Here is a 21,598-nt window from a genome sequence, read left to right as displayed (position 1 = left end):
CAGTGATACAACAGTGACGTGGTTTCAATACCTCATTTAGTGAAAAAAGATTAAAAGAACCCTCATATGAGAATAAAGATTTAAATTTACATTGGTGTGAGAAAAAACTGAAGAAATTATTAAAAGGGCCGTATCTGCTAGAGAATTGAGAGTTCCTATCGTAATACACGATTACTTAACAGGTGGGTTCACTGCAAATACTAGCTTGACTCATTATTGCGAGATAATGGTCTATTTCTTCACATCCATCGCACAATGCACGCAATTATTGATAGACAGAAGAATCATGGTATGCACTTTCGTGTACTAACCAAAGCTTTACGTCTGTCTGGTGGAGATCATATTCACTCTGGTACAGTAATAGGTAAACTTGAAGGAGAAAGAGACATAACTTTGGGCTTTGTTGATTTACTACCTGATGATTTTATTGAAAAAGATTGAAGCCATGGCATTTATTTCACTCAAGATTGGGCTTCTCTACCAGGTGTTCTGCCCATAGCTTGGGAGGCATGCTTATAGTTATTTTCCAATTTTTGAGTTGTCAGGTTACTAAACCATGACATCTGGACCTCTACAGCCACGTCTTGTGTTTCACTCAATATGCTAGCCAAATTTTAAATATTCAGAATGACCAAAATCCATATACTTATGTACGTATGTCCTGCAGACAATTTTTTTTTTTTCACTCCATAGTTTTCTTGAGCAGGAAGTAAATAAAGAAAACGTTTTCTATACCAATAGAAGGAAAGTAACTTTCTGTTAATGATTTTTGTAATAATGTGTCTTTAGTCCCCGTTTCTTTAGATATTGAATGAAGATCACTATCACTAGTCAAAATTGTTTCATGCGCAAAAGTTGTGGAAAGTTGCTTAGATTGGAACTCTCATCTGATTTTAGCATTTTATCTTCCAAAATTGAGATGGGATCAAAAGTTCCATTTAAAATGGTTTAATCTTCAATGAGGAATAAGCTAAAAGAATAGGTTGTAAGATCAGTTAAGCTTGTTTTCATTTTAATCAAGTCTATGAAAGGACTTTTTTTCTTTTATTTCAAATTTTGGGGGTAGGAGTGCACTATTTCATAGCAAAACTTGTTCATATAGTTGAGAGTTAGGTTTTTGAACATTTGAAGTTCGAATGATTTATCGTATGTATCCATCCTATCTCTTGGACCAATCTTTTCCATTTTTTGCTCATTGCATTAAACAACAATTTCAGGAAAAGTTGCTTATAACGAAATGGTTATTGCTTTTCAGGACTTGACGGATCTACTCCAGCCAACATGCGCTAGTCTCTTGTTGATGAGTTTCACTCAAGTCCAAGCAAACTAGTGTTTTTCCTCCCAACTCGAACACAAGGATAATAGGCTTGTAATTTGAATTTTCATTTCATATTGTTTCTTTCTTTTGGTTTCAGGTGTTCCTTATATCAACCCGAGATGGTGGGCTCGGATTGAATCATTAAAGTGCTTATCTTGTGGTTATATTTGATCCCAACTGGAACCCAGCCCAAGATTTAAAACCCTAGGACAGATCATTTCGTTTTGGGCAGAGGCGGCATGTTGTGGTTTTCTGCCTTCTTGCTGCTGGTTCCCTTGAAGAACTTGTATATTCTTGTTAGGTGTATAAACAGCAGCCATCAAACATTGCTGTCTCTGGGAAAATGGAAAAGAGGATATACTTCGAAGGCGTGCAGGTATAAGCATATGGGATTTTTTTTCAGCTAAACTACTCTCCCAGTAATTTAACTAAGTTTTAGACCTACCCGTACATTATTTGCAATGTTACCTTATACTTGTGTCTCGATTTTAGAGTTTCCTAGATCCCTTCTGACATCCCAGGTCCATCGCTCGAGAGAGCTGCCACTAATAAACCAGTCCTTGAAGACTTGGGTAACTTCATTTTACTTCCTTGTGTTTCCCTCCTTTTTTTCTGTTTCCATTTAGTCAATGGCCTATAGTTTCATTCATATTTGATCATTTCTTTTATGGATTTGTTTTTATCATTCTCTTCACACGACATAGAGACAAAACCAAAATGGATGTAGTTATATTTCGTTTTTTGAGTTAACATGCAGTTTGGCTTTCTGTTCTGTGTTGGTTTTTACAAGCCAACAAAGATATGTGCCATAACATAGGTTACTCCAAAGAAGCTACGTATTTGAATACGTGCATTTCATAGGGATTTGGCATCAAATGGGATAATAAAAATGGTGTTGGAGAGGCAGAGCTCTTAAGCAACTGACTTCTGTAAATATGGTTCTCCTTATCTTCAGGTATCTTGTTATATGCCCATCGTAATGAAGACATTGTCAACAGTAGACCTGGGATTCAACAGAAAACGGTGGTAGTCGTTACCAAGGATGATAACCTGAGAAGAGATGCTAATGCTTCATGGAAGAGGGAATCAGCTGGGTTGTTCTCGACCAGGGACTAGGAAGAGATTCAACATGGCCGTCTAGCTCAGTTCAAGGGCATGGGAGTGGTTGAGTGCGATAGGTGGTTACTCTCTATCTGCCACTCCTTGGGAGAAGGATATTGTCCTTTAGGACTACAAAAAGAGGAAGAAAAATGAGTCATCTAATGGTTGAACGGAATTTTGGGAAGTCCACTTCCACTCACAGACTTGTAAAGACACTCTTCATTTCTCTCTACCCTTATTTCTAGTGATCGTTTTATGCTACTCCAAAGCTTACGGTTGGGCTAGTTCACGCAACTGAAGTGGGCAGTAAACAATTTCAATGTTTATTATAATCAATGGTTTATTTACTTTCCCTGTAATTTTCACATCACACTAGAATCCATCGAGTCAAAGTGGTTTAGACAACAATATACAATACCTTGCGTTTCCACTGTCACTGGAAAAAGACCTAAACAAAGCTTTCATCCCACAATTAGGATCTGGAATTAGTTATGGTTGATCATATTATACTGTGACATAAAGCGGGTTAATATTCATGAGTGAAAAGTCTCATTATAACATTCTATTCCCATACAAGTGTCTGGTGACGCTCAAACTATGAGAGAGGTTACATTTCCAGCATTTCCATATTTCTTAACCATGTGTAGCTACTTCCTTTGCATTTTGAATCTAGACACTGGCTTTGAAGTTTGCGAACCAGAAAACTGCAAAGGACAAAAAGAATTGCAATGAGAATTTGAAGTCAATGAAAATCCTGCTTAATTGTTACATACTCTCCAAAAGATGCATAAGCAGCAATACCTGTGATGTAGTTTGTCCAGGTGAAGCTTTCTCCAAATTCAGAGTATGCTCTACTATAGAGCCCGTAAAAGCCTGCACAAACAGTTAGTAAATCATGATGGATAAAGGCACATAAACATGTATTATGCCCATGACAAAGTAACCAAAACATTTGAGGAAGTATACCTTGGAACTATCAAATCCTGATTTTGAGGTCTGGACAGATTTCTGTAACGCAAAATTGGAGTTAAAATGGAAGTTAACAGCCTTTTCTTTGGTAATCTTGCATGTACCACTAAAAGTTATAGAAGATGCAGTTCAAAATAAAACCAGTGATGTTATGTGAAGATCTATTCCAAAATAACATAATTGATACTATGTTGTTTTTGTTTTTTTCCTTCTCCGAAGGACCACCACTTCAAAGACCAGGATGCCAACCTTAGTAAGCATTGAGTAACTGTTTGAAACAGCAGTTGTTATGCAGGATATCTTCAACTTTTGGACATTCAAAGAAGAAAAGCCTTGCATCAATCAAGATAGAAAATGCAGGTTTAAAGAGATGCTTCCTTAAGAATACTAGAGTTCAAATATAAGCTATAAATACCTCATTTCTTGATGAATGTTCTGCTTCAAACTTCACTCTCTTTTCAAAAGGCACAGATGCATTTATCGAAGGATTTAACATCTTTGTTTCTTGAGGCATACTTTGACTATGTGACATTTTACCTGAATAAGACAAAATAAAGGAATTGTCTCATCTATAAAACAAACTTGAATTGATATTTACATCTATTGGTAGGTAAGATATTTTCTTTTCCTTCTTGAGTTTAGAGGATTGATTACATGCAGAAGTCAGAAACAAACACCATTAATAATAACCTTTGATAACAGGTTCTACTGTCAATCCCGTGCACTGCATTTTCAAAAATATACAAAAATCAATGGCTTGTAACAAAAAAATTAATTCAGGATGTTGATTATCACTAACAAAAAAGTAAAAGAATAAAGAAGGAATACAAATATTTAATCTCTTACTGCTAATTGACTAGTTAAATCCTGATGATGATATTTACTAGATGTCTCTTCGTTCATTGAATCTTTGCCTTTCAACTGCTGTAGTGGTTTCCTTGACTGATACACCTATTTTGCAAATGACCAGAGAAATTATTCAATGTATAATTGTATTCAACAGGTTAAAAGAATCAACTTTCAACTTTCAACATTACCTCTGAATATCTTTGATCATGATCAAGAGAACTGTAACCTTCATATTTTTTTCTGTGAAAAACAGCTTTAGCTTGCTCATCTTCATCTTCATCACCATCACTTACAGCAGCACCAGTATCTTGATCTTCATCATTCTCTCCATAACTTTCAGCTGCAAGTTCTTCTTTCTCAAGTGCTTCCAACCTTGACATTATACGAGCAAATTCATCATCCTCAGATGCAACCATTGTATTGTCTGCTTCAGCAAAACTAGGAGATTCTTGCTCCAGCTCACCTGAAAAGAAAAAGTTGTCTAATTTAAAATCCTCAACGTCAGAAAAATAATCAATAACCATTTCATCCTAATCAATTAAGAATAAAAGTAACAAACATCAGATAAGTTGGCTGCCTGATAACAAGTGCCTTGGCAATAAAAAATCTAGAAACATATGAACGAGTAGGATATTAAAGCAACGTGTTAAAGATGCTCATTATGTTAAAGAGACATTGCAAGCAACGGGCACTACAATTAGGTTTGTATAAAACATAATTCAGAATCCAGTGGCTCACTATCATCTTTACTAAATCAAGTAGACTCCATAGTTGCAATACCATGCTGCTGATACGAAAGAAAGAAAAAGCAGAAAGCGCGTACCTGACTGAGATTCCGTTTCAGTAGAATTCTCCTCCTCATACTCTTCTTTAATCTCCACAAGATCCTCCTGTTACAATAAAATCACAGTCATAGGTAAAGATTCCAAAGCCTAATTTAACCCATTAAAAAGCAGAAGGAAAGGAGATTGTGAAACTTACTGCTGCTTCAGAAGCGGTGGAATCAAAAAAGGAAGCCTCAGCTTTAAGATCCTGCATGAAGGCCTCCAACGCATCCATTTTGGACTCCAATGATTTCCCTCTTCTCTTTAGAATTTCAACTGTTTGTTTAGCTGTTCTTTCCACATAGTAACTTTCTCCCAGTAGAACCTGCAACGAATTCTTAGAAGGAAAATGCCCAAAGTTTTTAACTTAAAATTAACCTCCTAATTGACCGTAAACAAAAAAATGATACCAGAAACTCGTTCGTGTGAATCAAACGACCAGGAAAGAACGCGGCTTTCCCAAACGGAACCTGAGAAAAGACAACCAAATAACTTACTTTTTCAAAAAAAAAAAAAAAAATGAGCATAAATAATGCTAGTAAAATTGATTGACTTTAAGTGGATATGCTTGCCATGATATCGTGGTGGAGTTCTTCGGGGAGCTTTTGAACGAGGTTGATAAGGGAGGTGTTATCGGCAATGAATTCTCTCAATTGATTCATCTCATTCTGCTTCTCTGAAAGCGTCTCTGCCACCCGGTTTGCCGCCTTCTGCACCTCCTCCGCCGGGAACATCGACGACAGCGACGTCACCGTCCCTTTCACTTCTGGTTTTTCCATTTTTACTCTTTTTTGTAAAATTTTATGAACTGTGAGACTTGAAGAAATTGTGCCCGCTACTAACGACTGCGACTATTTTTTTTTTTTTTGAGTTCGTTGAATATATGTCTTTTATATAACAATTTGAATTCACACATATTCAAAAAATAATAATAATTAATTAGTAAAATATTTTATAATTTTTAATTATTTAATATCATAACATTTTAATATAAAATAAATATATTATTTAAATATGATTAATAGTATACATATGCGATTTTAATTTATTCTGAATTTTTAATAATTACTTGAATTTAATTCTCAAACCAGAGTATATATATATATATATATATATATACACACACGTATATATTATTTTCAAAATATTCTCTTCATATTTTGACTCATTAAATGAATATTTTATCTTAAAATTTTTTTTTTTTAAATTACTAAAAAAATCCAATTTTAATTATTGAAAAATTTATTATTATCGTCATCATCATCATCATCATCATCAATTTTTTATGTAAATGAATAAAATCACTAATCTTAAATTTATCATTAAAAATATACAAATATAACATAATTTATATATGTAATAAATGGTAAAAAGTATACCATACAATATTCCTAAACACCTTACTAATTTAACATTTGACATAACTAAAAAATTTAGATTTAATTGGACTAAGATTACTTAACCCTTACTTTCTCATTTTCTTTTAAGTCTTCTAAAATGTTGCAATTTATTTCAGTATAAAAGCGTACTAGGTTTCATCTTCCCTTCTTTCCCTTATTTCTCACCATTAGTGGCTGCCCACCAGCCTTTCTCTTTCTTTTTTTTTTTTTAATTCTATTTTTAAACCCTTTAAGCTTATCCTTCCTCTTACTTTTTCCTTTTTATTTCTTCTTTTAGTCCTTCTAATCTACTTTTCATTTGTATCCTTCTTTTATTTGATGGTTGATTCTAGTATATGGGTTTGGTGGGTGGTTCACAGTAGCAGTTTAAGAGGTAGAGGGACTGAGGTTATTTTGGGTTTCAATCTGTTATGCCTGTGCTTTATGCTCTGTTTGTGTGAGGGGAGTACAAAGAATGATGTGGTGGTGCAAGAATTTCAGGTTATGACGGGCAAGTTTCTGCTTATGAATTTTTTGTTTGTGTATTCCCCTAGTTTTTTGTGCGTCTGTTAATTGCTGTGAGGTACCAAAATTTATGATTTTTTTGAAAAAAATATCTTTAAAATATCTAAAGACTTAAAAAGATTATTTTAACTTAATCTGTATGTCAATCAAAATATAACAAATGGCATAAAATTGACAATTTTGGTGAAAACTTGTTTGAACAATGAAAATTAAAAGATTAATTTTATATTATAGTTATAGATTTTGATGAATACCTTTGAAATTATAATTAACTTTTCTTTTTCTTTATACAATGAACTTTTCTAAATGCAAGTATTTTTTTAAATGTATAAATCTAAAACAACAATAGTTGTATTTATATTATTTGTACCCTACAAGACATGGCATGGTGGATTTGCATGTGAATGTATGAAGTTAAAACCCTTTTTTTTTCTTTCTTTTACTTTCCCAAGTTGCTTAGTTTAACATACTTTAGAGTTGATTTAAAGCTATAAAAAAATATGCCAAATTAGTATGAAAAGATACATTGCAATATTTGTAGTGAAAATTTACCAAAAATATTTAAAATTAACTACCATTTAGAATATTTTAAATTGTAATTACCATTAAAACTATGTTCAAGTTAACTTACATTTGTAAAACTATAGTTACCAAGCCACCTAATAATTCCTATTTGGTTTTCAAAATCTACCATAGGATTGTGCATAACATGTGTTTCTTTCCACTTTTCACAAAAATTTCTACAATTGTTTACTCTTTTTTTTTTGTCTCTTCAATTAAATTGTTTTTTTTTTTTTTTTGGATAAAGTATCGTTCAATCTCCTCTTTTTGACCCATCTCCATAGAAAAAGAAAAAACCAAAAACAATAAAAATTTATGTCATTCAATTGTAATAGCAATTAATTAACATGATATTAACAGCAATCTACCCATTAATAATAATTTTTGACAATTGCCCACTTCCACTAACAACCTGATCAGTAAAATTTTGTACCAACAATAGGCTTTTATCGAGTCAATTAGACATTTATTTGGGCTATTACAACGAATCTCACTATAAAGCTCACATTAGACTTCATCTTTGAGCATTTGAAAATGAACCATTAATAGGCTTGAAAAATTGATGATTGAGACCTAATTATAAAAACAAGACTGGATTAAAAAGATAAAATATATCAAACAAAATTTTGTGTCTACAATCCAAACTAATCTTATCTTCAGAAAACAAAAATTGAAAAAGTATGGAAGGCAGATGATGTGAAATATTAGAAAAAAAAGAAAGGATGAAAAGCAAATGGCATGAAGTATTACAGAAAAGAGAAAAGATGGAAGACAAATGGCATGAAATATAGGAGAAGACAGAAGGGTTGGTAAAAAAAGATAAACTTATCCATTTCTTTATTATTTTTTTAAATCAAATGGTTAGAAAAAATATAGAAATAAAGGAAAGAAAAAAAATGGACAAATGTGACTCCCTCACTTCTTTTAAAATAGCTTATTTTTTAATTTTTTTCTTTTTTAAATTAAAAATGACCCATTTATTTTTATTTTTAAATTAAAAATATAATAAAAAAGAGAACAAATGTGACTCTTTCACTTCTTTCTTTTTTAGCCTATGTTTGGATTAAAATTAGTAAAGAAAAGGAAAATAAAGGTTTTTAGAGAAAATGAAGTGATAGTTCATTCCTTTTTTGGATAGATAAAATGAGTAAAAGAAAGAAAAGGAAAGGATTGATCATAACCTTTGTTAAGTTGTGAAAATGAAAGGAAATAAGATACTATATTATATTGTTCCAATTATACCCTTTTAAAATAAATATTTTTCTATAATGTGAATAATCTTGATATTAATTATTTTTAAAAAATTTGAAAAAAATGAAATAATTTCAATTAAAGAGAATATTATTAATAATTAATTCATAAAAATGTATGTTTAGAATTATTTTTATACTAAAATATTTTTCTTTCAAAAATAATCCATAAATGAGAAAAATTAAAAACTAAAATATTTATTATTAAGATAAAACTAATCATAAATTTGTTTAAGTATTAGTATTTTTCTATCATTGTATATGTTTTGTCATATTATTTTATTTTTATTATTTAAAATTTATAAAGTGATAATAAAATGAAAAAAAAAAGACGTAAGCATAAATTAAAAATATATAAAATTTGAAATTATTGACAAAAAAAAATTGAGAAATGAGTTGCAAAAAATTTAAAGGTAGCATAAATGGTTAACACGGTTAAACTTGAATATTATCATAGTATTCTTAAAAAATGATAAAATATAATAAGGATATAAAAATTATTTTATATTTAAAAAATTTTAATCATTTCCTTTCTTTCTTGGTTACCCTAATTTAAGATAATTAAAATTTGAAGTTTATGAAGGAAATGAGGGATATTCAATTTCTTTTTTGTTTATTAAAATGTAAATGATAAATCAAATAAAAAAAAAATTTATCTCCCTTTCTTTTCTTTTTTTTTTCGCTTTCTTTCTCTCATTTTTCTTAATTTCTTAATCCAGGTATAACCTTAAGGTTTGCATTTATTTTGAAAAGTGAGGCCCACGTAAGAAAAAAAAGACAAAACAAAAAACAAAAAAGGTGTGCATGTATTTTTTTAAGTGGAGCCCACATAAAAAAACTAAATAGGAGGAAGCAACACGTGTAATGAACAAACAAAAATAGAATTGCAGGATTTATATATATAGGATGTACTTTTTTTTTAATATCAATATATTTTTATCTTATCTTGAGTCGTTTCAGCTAATTTTTTATATACGTAAAAGCGAAATAATAAAAAACATATATATAATTATAAAATCATTGAAATTGTATAGCTTGTAGTTGTCCATGAAGGGTTGAGAGAATTATTGACCAGTTCCATTTTATTTATTTGCATTGATTGGATCCTTACTTCATAATTTGAGAAATTAAAAAAAAAAAAAACCAAAAATGGTGGTATCGTTTTCATAATTTCGGACAACTTAAACTTCACAAGTAAAGAATCAGATTCTCACGATATGGAAGAGTGGCCAAACAAAAAATCAAAAGGTTTGGCAGCTAAATAAATTTCAAAAAATATTTTAATACTATTTTATTTTTTATACTTATCAAGTCAAAATATTTTAATTGCACCAATCAACACCATAACATTATTTAAAGACAATAAAAAAATAAAAAACTATAGTTGACTCTCTCTTTAATTGGTACGTGACTCTAAACCGCCAAGCAGCGCGTATCCCCCAAGTCCCAATCAACGGAACTCAGAGACCAGAGACTCTTCCCCCTCTCTCTCTCTCTCTCTCTCTCTGACCATCATAATTTACCCGAACTCAGAAGACATGCCAACAGCAACGAACTACGGCTTCCCCTAAATTTTGAGATTAAAGATTTTCCATGTATGCTTCACGTTCTTGTAATAATATTTTGTAAATTTCTGTTGTTTCTGTCTGGGCCAAAACCCTCTGGTGAGAGCCCTTATAGTAGTCCAAAGTAAGAATTAAATTTCTCCTAGAGAAGGGAAGAAAGACGGAGAGAGAATTTAGTTTGTTAAGCTTTCATTTTCTACTGTTTGATCCCTTTGCTTGGTTCGTTTGTTATTTCCTATTTGTTTGACTCTACTTGAAGCAATCTCTCTTTCTCTTTCTCCTTAATGGGCAGTGGGTTTGGATCATTTTCTTGTATCTATCTTCTAAATCAGCTTGTAAACATATTTTCATTCTTGGAGGGGAATTGAAGTTAAAGTCCTCCCTCTCTCTTTTTTTTTTTTTTTTTCTCTAAAAATAAATTTGGTATTATTTGTGAAATGGGAAGCTGGGGTTTTGGTATGGTCACCAGGGAATATTTGGGTCCTTTGTGGATTTCAAGGAAGAGGAGATTAGGGTTTGTGTTTAGGGTCGTTTTTGGATTATGGCTTGGTTTTGTTCTGTTAAAGCCAGTGTCTGGACTTAGACCGATAAGAGAGAGGGCTTCGTCATGGGGCGATGAGGTTCGTGCTTCTTTATTGAACGTAATTGTTGTTAAATTTGATGTTTTATGCAAAGATGAAAATTTGGGGGTATGGTTTTGACTTTGGATGTTGAAATTGTAGACTTGTAGTTGTAATTGGTTACTATGTTTCAGATTTTGTCAAGTTCAGATTTTTTTTTTCGCTGAATTTTAGTGCTTTAGTTATTGCAATTTGATAGGATTTTACTAGTTACATTTTTGGTGATGCATAATGAAATGCTGCAAAATGGATGCGGGTAATGTCGAGTTTGATGGTGCAATAGAGCAATGAATCTAGCCCTATGATAAATTTCATATAGAGGGGAACATATGTGGTCGAAACAGAACAAAATAGATTCAGTTGATGGGTAGATATTCAAAATGGAGAGCTAAATAGAGATAGCTTAAAGTTTCCTCTAGTGCCATGAATTTGTTCATGCTTCATTTTTTGCTGAGAAATTCAGCTTAAATAAAATAAAATTAGACAAGTAAAAAACGTTTCGTTGGGAATTTGGGATGAATGATTGTTTTATGTTTTGAAAAATGATATCAACTTTTTCTAAAGCCTTTTTTTTTAATGATTAGTTCACTTTAGCTACATCTCCAAAGTGTTTGACAAAGATTTCATTTGTTGATTGTCTGGAGCAAACTATTAAGAAAAAGTGGACTGGGTCTTCTGCTTTTATTCGCATTTTCCATGGGTTTTTCACCCCTTGCACTCTTCATTTTGGGTGATATGGTTATTTTTGGAAGAATTCACGTTGGAGATTTTGGGTGCTATAAATTTCTTGATTTTTTAATGCTTCTTGTAGTGGCTATTTGTTAGAAAAGATGAGAGTGAATTGGGTCCATTTCATGCATGGAATATAACAGGAACTTATCGAGGTCAGTAAATGTTCTCAAATTCAACCATCTGCAATATTAGACTTGCTGCTTTAGGAAAGCTGCTACCACCAAGTGCATTTATTTTCTGGATCTTGTTACACGCACCGAAGTAGAATGTGGTTTTGTGGTTGATTTTTATTATCTCTATCATAGCTTTATATTATTTTGCCAGTATCTTCTCTACACCTAGTATTTTTCACTTTGGTTATTCATGATTAGATTAAGAATTTCCTGGAAATATTGGTAAAAACATCTTTTGTCAAAAGCTCAAAGCCACAGTCCGAGGACAATCAATATAAAATATAATAGGAATTGTATTTACCCTAAAACTGCTAGGCCACTTCTAAGTTGCAGATACTTGCTTCATGTCAAAATATTATGGATGTAAAGACAGGTGGTATTAGGATGGCTTATGGATTAGAAGTTGTTTTAAGCTAAGAACAGGTTCTGATATGAAAAAAAAAAAAATAATAAAATAAAAATAAATAAATAAAAAAGAAATTGAGGAAACTAATGAATTGTTTGGATTGCATAAGTGCTTTTCTGAAATTTTTAATTTACTAGTACTGCCAATTGAGTGGATTAAATTCACTGCCAATTGAATGGATTAAATTCAATCTTTGAGTTCATTAAGCACATTTATTTGTGTTTGCAATTGTTTGTTGATCTGATTGATGTATCCTTGGAAATTGTAGGGACTTGGAAATTTCGGGAGTCTATGAATAGCTCTTCCAAATTTCCTGATTTCAGGAAATCGGCTGGTGATTCAGTCATTGAATTAGTTAGCACAGCAACAAAAATAAACGGTGTACATTATATTCAGGTAAGTGGATTCTGGATTGTTTGAAGGAATTCACTCTTCATGATTAATTTATATATCTTTCTCAAATTTTTGCTAAAGTGTTCTCTAAACTTGTTAGAGCAACTGAACTATGTTTTTAACAACAACAACCAACTACGCCTTATATCCCATAATTCTGGGGTTGGCTATGTGAAAGGCCAAAAAAGGAATCATGTTAGGTTGTAGTTTTGAATTATCTTGCGTCATTCATTTATATAAAAAACAACTGTTTCATTTACTTCCTTAACCTTTATATCATTTCTTATTACTTGCATTCACATCTTTCATGGTCTACCTCTAGAGGTTTTGGTATTTCCCAAATCCAGAAGCTTATTTCTCCTAATCGGTGTATAGATAGGCTTATATTTCACAAGTCCAAACCATCTCAAAGGGCTTTTTTCATACAACAATAACAACAAACTAAACCTTATATTCCATAATTCTGGGTCGACTGTATGAAAGGTCAAAAAAAGAATCATGTCAGGTCGTAATTTTGAATTTTCTAATGCCACTCATTTTTATAAAAAATAACTTTTTCATCTACTTCCTTAACCCCCGTATCATTTCTTATTACTTGCATCCATGTATTTTGTGGTCTACCTCTAGAAATTTTGGTCCTTCCTAAATCTAAAAGGTCATTTCTCCTAATTGGTGCATAGATAGGCTTATGTTTCATATGTCGAAACCATCTTAAATGGCCATCTCTTATCTTTTTGACAATTCGGATTACTCTTCATTTTCCTTGAATCTCTTCATTTTTTATTTTGTCTCTTCTAATCTTACCATACATCCATCTAAGCATCCTCATCTCAGCAATGCTCATTTTTTTCTTAGAGTGTTTCTTAATGGCCCAACACTCAGTTCCATATAACAACGAAAGCCTTATAATTGTTTTATACTACTTCACCTTTAACATTAAAGGCATGTTGCGATCACACAACACACCTGACGCATTTCACATCTTGCCCATTGTACTAGAATCCTATGATTTACATCCATTTCTCTCTCAGCATCGCCCTAAAACTATGTTTCTAGATGTAACAAAAAGGAAAAAAAAGAACTATGTTTTCTATGGTTGGCCTGAAGACATGATTTGGTTATTAATGATGAGAAATTCCACAAGAAACATCTCATGATAGACCGACTTTGTTATGGAGTTTGATTTTCTTTCTTCCTCTTTATTTGTTTGCCTAATCATATTTATTCCACTCTTTTGTAGTAAGAACTCCTCTCTTTATAAAGAATATAGCTTCTAAATGCTCTTGGCTGCATTTTATTATTGTGAATTATTGTCTGACTTTTATTTCTCGTTCTTGGTACTGACAACAGGGTGTAATTATTTTCCATGATGTGTTTGATAATGAACACAATGTTGGTGGTGCTCAAATAAGAGTAGAGGGTGTATATATATGGCCTTTTAGACAGCTTCGAATGGTAGCTAACAGGTAAATCTGAAGTATATTGGTTGCTCATTGAACATTCTTTCAGTTTGATAGGATATTGCTTGACCAAGAAATGCATACTAGTGGACTGGCTGCAAAAAAGGGTTCAGAATAAAGTATTTCAAACCGTCATTACCTAATTTTTTATGATTCTATTTGACATGGGGAAACTTTTGGGAGAGGGGGATTGTTGTCTGGACAAAGGGTGATGGCAATATTGTTATTAACTTTCTTACTTCCATTTCTATGCCCTTTTATGATGAGATATTTTGTATCTGATTTGCTCAATACATTTCAACTCTGACATATTCTATTGGTGCACTGTTGCAGTGGAAAGGAGGGAGAGATGGGTCAGGAAGATTATATTTTGTCTAACCCGTATCATTTGGTAATGCTTCGTATCATACTCGTTGATGGTTCACTAGTATTTAATGTTGATTCTACAACATTTAGACTTTGGGAATGGCTTCCCATTTACAATGGATTGTATCATGATGCTAGTTTCTTTCTTTTGTCTCCAAAAGTTTTTTGTTAGAGTAATGTTATTATCTGGAATGTTGGGTCAACAGGATAAAACAATCAACTGCTTAGCGTATTTGTATAATTTCATTCTGAGGTTGGGTCTGTTAAGCCTATGTATTGGATTTGGAGCTGGCTTTTTTAACTTAAACCAAGTTGGTACCGAGTTAAAAGAAGATGATTTCCTTTAAAGTTTTAATTCTGACTGAGTTTGGTTTGATGTTGCAAGATATTTGATTCTGTATTTGTGAGTTATGGACTCTTATTTATAGCTCTGCATGCTGCAGCAGGCTCTGGATGACTATTTGTGAGAGTTGCTTTCTTAATTAATGTTTGAGTTAGGGATATGTTTTGCAGACAATTTTAGGTGTCCTTTGTATAAAATTTAATTTAGGATTGTTGTGATTTCTAACTTTCAATATCTTTGAACAGCTTGGAGTTTTCTCATCTCACGTGTTCCAAGAATCTCCACAAGACAAAATATGGAGAAGAAAAAATTGTAAGTTTTACTAGTTCCCTTGCCTTAAGGTCAAGTTAAAATTTAAATAATAGTGAATATTATTTTTCTCTTATTGCAGCACCAATTTATGAGATGGAGAAACATTGCAATATGGAAATTGCAGCCCAAATTTCACGCATCCCATCCAGCCAAAATGGTACTTGAGTTATCTCAGCTTCTTATTTCATTCATCAACCCTCATCCCCTTCTTGTACTGTTATATTCTTCTCTGATCAGTTTCTTGAAAAATATATGTTTGGGAATATCTTTTTAACCATAATATCTTAATTTAAGCAACTGCAGAAGAAATATTGACTTATGAATCTTCATGGACTTAAATCTCTAAACTGGCATTTCAAACAATTGGGCTCTCTTGCCTACCTGTATGGAGTTTGGGTATTAAGACTACTTAAGATTTAACAATGGTCCACCAGTTTGGGAAAAATGGTCTTTTTTTTATCTAGCTACTCTTATGTTATCTTCCTTTTGAACAACACACATCTGAAAAATGTCATTGGAATGTGCATTGACTGGAAGCTACTTACCAGATGGTAGGGTGTAAATGAATAGAACTTTTGACGAACTATTTGTAAACATATTCGGTTTCTGTTCGTTTATGTTCATTTATTAAACTTGACAAACGATTTTGAACAACATTTTAATGTTTATTTAATAAACAAATCAAACACGAACATAAGTTTGTTTTGTTCATTTATGTTCGCGAATAAATTCGTTTAACATTCGTGAATAAATTCAATAAATACTTGTTTATATTTTGTTTTATTCCTTCTAAGATGATTACTTTATGATTAAATATCTGTTAATAAGATTTTAATCACAATTTAATATTAATACATTGAAAAGTATACTTAGACATATATTAAAAATTTTTCATAATGTTTTAAAAAATATTATTGTAAACATAATTTTTAATAACTTAAAATGCATAATAGAAAAGATATAGAGGAGACTTTTGTTTATAGTCTTTTTGTCCCACATAGCTTGGAAAACCAATGTAGGGAAGGAAACTCTTTATAAATAGGCATGTCCCTTCACTCTTGAGAACCCAAGTAATTGGTTTGCAAGATCAATTTCTTAGTTATTAGTTTATGTTCGTTTATATGTTTGTGAACATGTCTGTTTCGTTTAACTTAGACGGAATGGAACAATCCCAAATTGAGCTTGAACATTCTAATAACTAAACGAACTGAATGTAGCAATATTTGTTCATGTTCGGTTCTTTTATACCCCTGGCAAATGGTACTTGCAGCTGAAAGGCCAAGTTAGCTTGGGAAGTTAAGTATTGATCACCTCTTACAACTGCAAGATTTTTATTTGATCGGAAATATCTGCTGGCATCAGATAGTTCTATGATAATATAAGTATTGGAATTCAGAAGTTGTTTGAACTTTTATAGATGGAGATCATTATCTTTATCACATCGAAGGATTGATGGAGAGTCCTGCAGTGGACGATGATGGAAATTGTTTCTCACCTTTACTGTTAAATGCAACTTCTGTCAATATTGAAGTTTATTACAACAAAGCAGTCAACTACACCTTAATGGTCACCTTTGTATCCTTTATACATCGTCCCCTTTTATTTTCAAGGAAATGTTACTGGCCTGTTTTGGCTGGATTCCTTAATTGTTTTTCATCAGGTCTCTTTCCTTCAAGTCCTTTTGTTAATTCGACAAATGGAACACAGCAACACACAATCGGTAAGAATTTAAAGTGTGTATATATATATATATATATATTGTATAGGACAAGGCAACAAGCATATTTTGCATGGATGTTATCTTTTGATATAGCATTAATCATTAACTTCCTGCTTTGTGATTAATAAAAGTATTTTTACTCTTATCTATCAGGGGGCTGTGAAAGTTTCAATTTTAATGATTGGGCAACAGGCTATCATGGATGCTTATCTTTGCCTCTTACATCTCACTGCAGGAATACTGGTTGGTAAGTTTATTGATTAACACTCCGAAAAAAAGGGCAGCCTAGTGTGTAAAGCTCCCGCTATGCATGGGGTCCAAGGAAGGGTTGAACCCACTGGGTCTAATGTAGAATTTTTGTTGATTAACACTCCCAAAAAAATGCAAACTTTTATCTACTTATATGCCATATTTTTGCAGTAAAATAAGTCTATAAGGGACATAAGGTCTCTCTCATCTTTTCTTTTTCAATTATTTGCACTCCGTCGAGTGGTTGTGTTCTATCTGCAACCATAATGAGGATGCAAAACTAGGACTTGATGAGTTATCTTCACATCGACCTCAGTGGAGACTATGGGCACTATAGCACTCAGTGTGAAAATGTTTGCTAGGAGTTTCAAAGATTATTCTTTGTACTTGTAAGCATGTCTTGTAGTATCAAATGAGAATGGTTTCATTTGAAACTGCTTGTTGAATCTGTTGTGCAACCAGATAGTAGGTTAGCGGCTTAACATGCAAGAGTGGATCTCTCCTACCACCATACCCTTTTTAATGGTCTATCTCTACTAAGTTCATGTTGCTTTATTTGTATACAGAATCCTTATTTAATGCTTTTGCAACTGCGGCATTCTTCAAGTTTGTAGTCTTCTCCATTTTTGAGATGAGGTACCTTCTTGCAATATGGAAGGCAAGTAGGCCTATGAATAATGGAGAAGGTTGGGAGACAATGCGGCGTGAGCTATCAGTCTTATATAGCCGTTTCTGTAAGTGCCAGAAAAGTGTTTACATTTGTGGATAGAAATTTCATATAAATGATGATTTGCTGGAAGTGATGTAAAGACAAATAATTCTTGTCTCTTTCACTTGCATTAACTTACCCACCACCCACATTCGATAGTTTTCTCTAAAAGAACTGCTGGTAAGATCAGATTCTAATTAGCAAAGCCTTAATTTTATGAATGTGATTTTCCCAACTCTTGCATTTTGCCCTTGTTACCTATTCTAATCTCTGATGGTATAACCAGTCATATGTTGTTCGTATGGATACCACTATTCAGACACCATATTCTATCAACAGAATGCACCTGGAAAAAAGATTATGCCTCAGTCTTTCTCTCCTTTGTGTCTCTAATTAAAAAGCTTTCAAAACAAGCAAATCTAATCTATCTCTTTGAATAAAAAATCTTGATATAAGTCTGGCATTAGTATCTAAACTGATAAGACAAGGTCCCTTAATTCTCTCGGTATAATCTGTCATAACAGATTAAGAAGAGCTGAAACCTGCAGGATTACACAACCAAACACTAAACCCCTGTAAATAGATATCAAGCTCAATTACAGCAAAATCCAAAAGATGGTTTCATCAAAAAGCTAATAGTAGTGCAAACAAATTAGATCCTCTTTACTGTTATAGTAGCAAGAACATCATCTCACATTCAAAGTGAAAGGCATAGAGAGAAAAAAATTTGAGCTAGCTCAATCTGTAAGGCTAGAATAAAAGTGACATATTTTACCCACTATGTGGAAAGCTGTAAGTTTTTGACAGAAGGTTGTAGAAGGCATAAGCACTGATTTTTCTGACATAGGGAGATGATGCTAAGAAGGCTAAAGTGGTTTTTGGGTGTCAAATATTAAAGGGAAATTATATCATTTAGAAGTTATACATGTTGGAGAAATGATGTGAGAAGTGATCAAGGGAGTGCTAGTGTTTCTTCCTCTGTTTGTTCTAATTAGTCTTCAATGTTAGCTGTTCAATGTGCTTCTTACTTTTCCAATGACACTATCCAATTGCTTGCTTTTGGAATCAATTACTTGCTTATATTATGAAGCTTATGTCAAGTTGATGGGTTAATCTGATCTAGTAGAAATATTTGCAGATGGGATCCTTTTAGGAGGCATTTTGGTCATGTACGAGTTTCATAATTTTTTGCAGCCTATACTTCTCCTTCTGTACTGCTTTTGGATACCTCAAATAATCACCAATGTTATTCGTGATTCAAGAAAACCTTTGCATCCTTATTACGTCTTAGGCATGAGTATTACTCGGCTAGCAATCCCATTATATATATTTGGATGCCCTCACAACTTCATGCGCATTGAGCCTGACAAGAGCTGGTGTATCTGTTTGGGTGTATTCATTGGACTTCAAGCATCTATTCTTCTTCTTCAGCACTATCTTGGATCTCGATGGTTTATTCCTCATCAGGTCAGATGCAATTTGTTATTCTTTTCATTTATAACCATTTTTGTCTTCATCTCTTCCACTCTTTGTGGTAGCTCATTAACCCTGAGCAGGCACATTTACACGTACTCTAAGTGCATGTATGTGTGCCTCTAATACTACTTGACTGAAAGCACCTTGGGGAAATTTCTTTGGCCAGGGCTTGTTGCAGCTAATTAGGACTGCTTTTACGAAAGTCTTCTGTGGTTAGGAAACTCATTTTATTAGAACCCCTTCCCCTTGTTCCAATACGGAGTCTTTTTCTTTATTCTTATATGGGGAAATCTTAATCTCTGAGTCCCGGACTTCTCCTTTCCATCCCTTACTAATTCAGTGAATCTTATTTTGTTTGATTTACAATACGCTTGTTTCATACTGAAATGTGCTTGTTCTGCTGGGGACTTTAAATGTTTATTGTCTCCAATATGTGTTAGGATTTACCTGAAGCTTCCAAAAACCTCTTATGGAGATTTCACTTTGATTTTTTCTTGCAGATCCTACCTGAGAAATATAGCTACCATAGAAGATATGATCCAAATAAAAGTCATGCCACAGACTGTGTCATTTGTATGACTGCCATTGATCTCACCCAGCGTTCAAGTGATTTCATGGTATACTGTTGAGATATTTGGTGGGGCTCTTCGAGGCCATTTTCTTCAACTGTGAACTTTATTTAAACTTTATTTCTCTAACAGGTAACACCATGCGGCCATTTCTTTCATTCTGGTTGTTTGCAAAGGTGGATGGACATAAAGATGGAATGCCCAACTTGCCGGCGTTCATTGCCAACAGCTTAAAGAAAATTTTCCATTTTATCCATGTAACATTGGATCCATTGATGACCCCAGCTTATTCATTGCGGTAACGACTCAATGTCAATCTTGAAGTCTGACATTTTCTTTTTTCAGATATCTATAAAATTGATTCCTCATTTGTGTTCTTGCAAACTACACATCATCCAACTTGCAATCCGTTCATATATTTCTTGATAAGTTCCTCTTGGTTTGCTTATCTTTGACGAGGAAAGTGCTACTTCGTTTAACTCCTAAATGTTTCAAACTGTGTCACTTGTATATTTTGTTTCAGGTGGTGAAAAGATTCCATCCAATACCCGCATTTTGCCTGGGTCCATTGTCAGAAGATGACTGAGATACAGCATCTAAGCAATTTAAAAGTCACTGACACAGTAACAGTTTGTAGGCAACATTCTTGTATTCATTGTACAATTGTATAAATTTGATGCACTTAAAATATTTCAAAATAAGTTCAAATTGCCTTGGGAAAAAAAAAAAAAAGTTTCTCATACATCCTTGGCTCCCCATGTTTTTTACCAACTCTTTTCGAATATAGATAGCCAGTCCATTGCTAAATCAACCAAGTGTTGATTTTCTTATTGCTAAGTTATGAGACATAGAGGGTTTCAATCAAATTTTGCAACTCAAGGTTAGAATTCCATTGCCCCGCCAGGCGGCAATAACGAGTCAAACCATTTTTATGCCTATGAACATTCTTCAGCAAACAAAATGAAATGATGAATTATGGCGTGTTTCGATTTATATACTAGTTTTTTGTTTTTTGTTTTATTATATTTTATTTGTTTGGTCAGTGTTTTGCGCGTGATTAACGTATATGTAAGCAATTAACACATGCCAATAAATTAAACAAATATTTGTTTTAATAAAATTCATCAATACTATTCTATATAAAAAAGATCTCATGAGGATTTTGACAATGGCACGTGTGTTTTTTTAATTAAACGTTTTGCCTTAGAAATATGATAGGTGACTTCTATTTTTACACGATAACATTATAGTTTTTTTTTTTTATTTGTCAGATATACTATACATGTTTTTCAAAGTTTTTTTTTGGACTTTTGTTTTATTTATGATTAACAGTGATTTCAAAGAAACGAATGCTAGTGTGAAACACATTTATATGTGTTTTGTTTTTTGTCTTTTTCTTTTGGTTTTCATTTTTTTAATGTGTTTTTGGGTCAATTTTTTGGGTTGTTTTGTTTTATAATTTTATTTAGATTTTTTTTTTAGGAAGATTTTGGTGTTACAGACTTCAATTTTGTTTCATGAAGTTGAATTGTTGAATGGGGTTTAAGTTTTCTAATTTTTGGTTTTTGTTTTTGTTTTTTTGTTTTTGAACAAAATTATTTTAATGTAATATTTTTTTATCGATTCCATTAAGGTGTTAACAAACCCCAAAAGAAATTTCAAAAATAGGAAATAAATTTTTGTGAGGTTTACATGTTGGTGTTATTTGGATATAGGAGTTATTTGGATT

At 32.4% G+C, this 21,598-nt stretch overlaps 2 protein-coding genes and 1 long non-coding RNA gene across 8 annotated transcripts; 2 read left to right on the top strand and 1 right to left on the bottom strand.

Moving 5' to 3' along the window:
• Positions 1 to 1,044: 1,044 nt before the first annotated feature.
• Positions 1,045 to 2,953, top strand: LOC149518871 (uncharacterized). Its single transcript, XR_016342203.1, has 3 exons — positions 1,045 to 1,146; positions 1,256 to 1,694; positions 2,274 to 2,953. It is a non-coding gene; the product is annotated as an uncharacterized LOC149518871 (long non-coding RNA).
• Positions 2,920 to 5,923, bottom strand: LOC111282541 (uncharacterized). Of its 2 annotated transcripts, none has more exons than XM_022870655.2 (11): positions 5,634 to 5,923; positions 5,472 to 5,531; positions 5,219 to 5,386; positions 5,061 to 5,127; positions 4,426 to 4,700; positions 4,235 to 4,339; positions 4,079 to 4,112; positions 3,804 to 3,925; positions 3,386 to 3,427; positions 3,221 to 3,292; positions 2,920 to 3,123 (listed from the first exon to the last, which is right to left on the bottom strand). In XM_022870655.2, the coding sequence occupies exons 1-11, from the start codon at positions 5,838 to 5,840 to the stop codon at positions 3,067 to 3,069; spliced, it is 1,209 nt and encodes a 402-aa protein (XP_022726390.2). In that variant the 5' UTR covers positions 5,841 to 5,923; the 3' UTR covers positions 2,920 to 3,066. The 2 variants fall into 2 exon arrangements, 1 of the variants encoding a protein (XP_022726390.2); XR_002689249.2 differs by lacking the exon at positions 2,920 to 3,123 and adding an exon at positions 3,638 to 3,720.
• A 4,360-nt stretch (positions 5,924 to 10,283) lies between these two features.
• LOC111281764 (transmembrane E3 ubiquitin-protein ligase FLY1-like) lies at positions 10,284 to 20,611 on the top strand. 5 transcript variants are annotated; one of them, XM_089760881.1, is made up of 15 exons: positions 10,284 to 10,371; positions 11,773 to 11,845; positions 12,541 to 12,668; positions 14,016 to 14,131; positions 14,459 to 14,516; positions 15,080 to 15,146; positions 15,226 to 15,303; positions 16,564 to 16,721; positions 16,807 to 16,866; positions 17,020 to 17,113; positions 17,682 to 17,849; positions 18,963 to 19,291; positions 19,801 to 19,917; positions 20,002 to 20,167; positions 20,393 to 20,611. In XM_089760881.1, the coding sequence occupies exons 3-14, from the start codon at positions 12,564 to 12,566 to the stop codon at positions 20,101 to 20,103; spliced, it is 1,452 nt and encodes a 483-aa protein (XP_089617007.1). In that variant the 5' UTR covers positions 10,284 to 10,371; positions 11,773 to 11,845; positions 12,541 to 12,563; the 3' UTR covers positions 20,104 to 20,167; positions 20,393 to 20,611. The 5 variants fall into 5 exon arrangements, with proteins under 5 accessions (XP_089617007.1, XP_089617005.1, XP_089617009.1 ...); XM_089760879.1 differs by having other exon boundaries at positions 10,284 to 10,961; XM_089760883.1 differs by lacking the exon at positions 11,773 to 11,845.
• The last annotated feature ends 987 nt before the right edge of the window (positions 20,612 to 21,598 follow it).

The sequence above is a fragment of the Durio zibethinus genome, chromosome 5, assembly GCF_047325235.1.
Source record: "Durio zibethinus cultivar Kanyao isolate XHJ-2024 chromosome 5, ASM4732523v1, whole genome shotgun sequence".
NCBI lineage: Eukaryota > Viridiplantae > Streptophyta > Magnoliopsida > Malvales > Malvaceae > Durio > Durio zibethinus.
The sequence above is the reverse complement of the archived record's forward strand: the minus strand, read 5'-3'. Positions and strand labels throughout refer to the sequence as shown.

Coding starts and splice junctions, on each gene's coding strand:
- LOC111281764 (XM_089760879.1), top strand. CDS start 10,779: ATGGGAAGCTGGGGTTTTGGTATGGTCACCAGGGAATATTTGGGTCCT. Junction 12,669..14,015: donor ACGGTGTACATTATATTCAG/GTAAGTGGATTC, acceptor TACTGACAACAG/GGTGTAATTATTTTCCATGA. Junction 16,722..16,806: donor ACACCTTAATGGTCACCTTT/GTATCCTTTATA, acceptor GTTTTTCATCAG/GTCTCTTTCCTTCAAGTCCT.
- LOC111282541 (XM_022870655.2), bottom strand. CDS start 5,840: ATGGAAAAACCAGAAGTGAAAGGGACGGTGACGTCGCTGTCGTCGATG. Junction 4,701..5,060: donor TGAAACGGAATCTCAGTCAG/GTACGCGCTTTC, acceptor TTTTCTTTTCAG/GTGAGCTGGAGCAAGAATCT. Junction 3,293..3,385: donor CAGGATTTGATAGTTCCAAG/GTATACTTCCTC, acceptor CTGTTTGTGCAG/GCTTTTACGGGCTCTATAGT.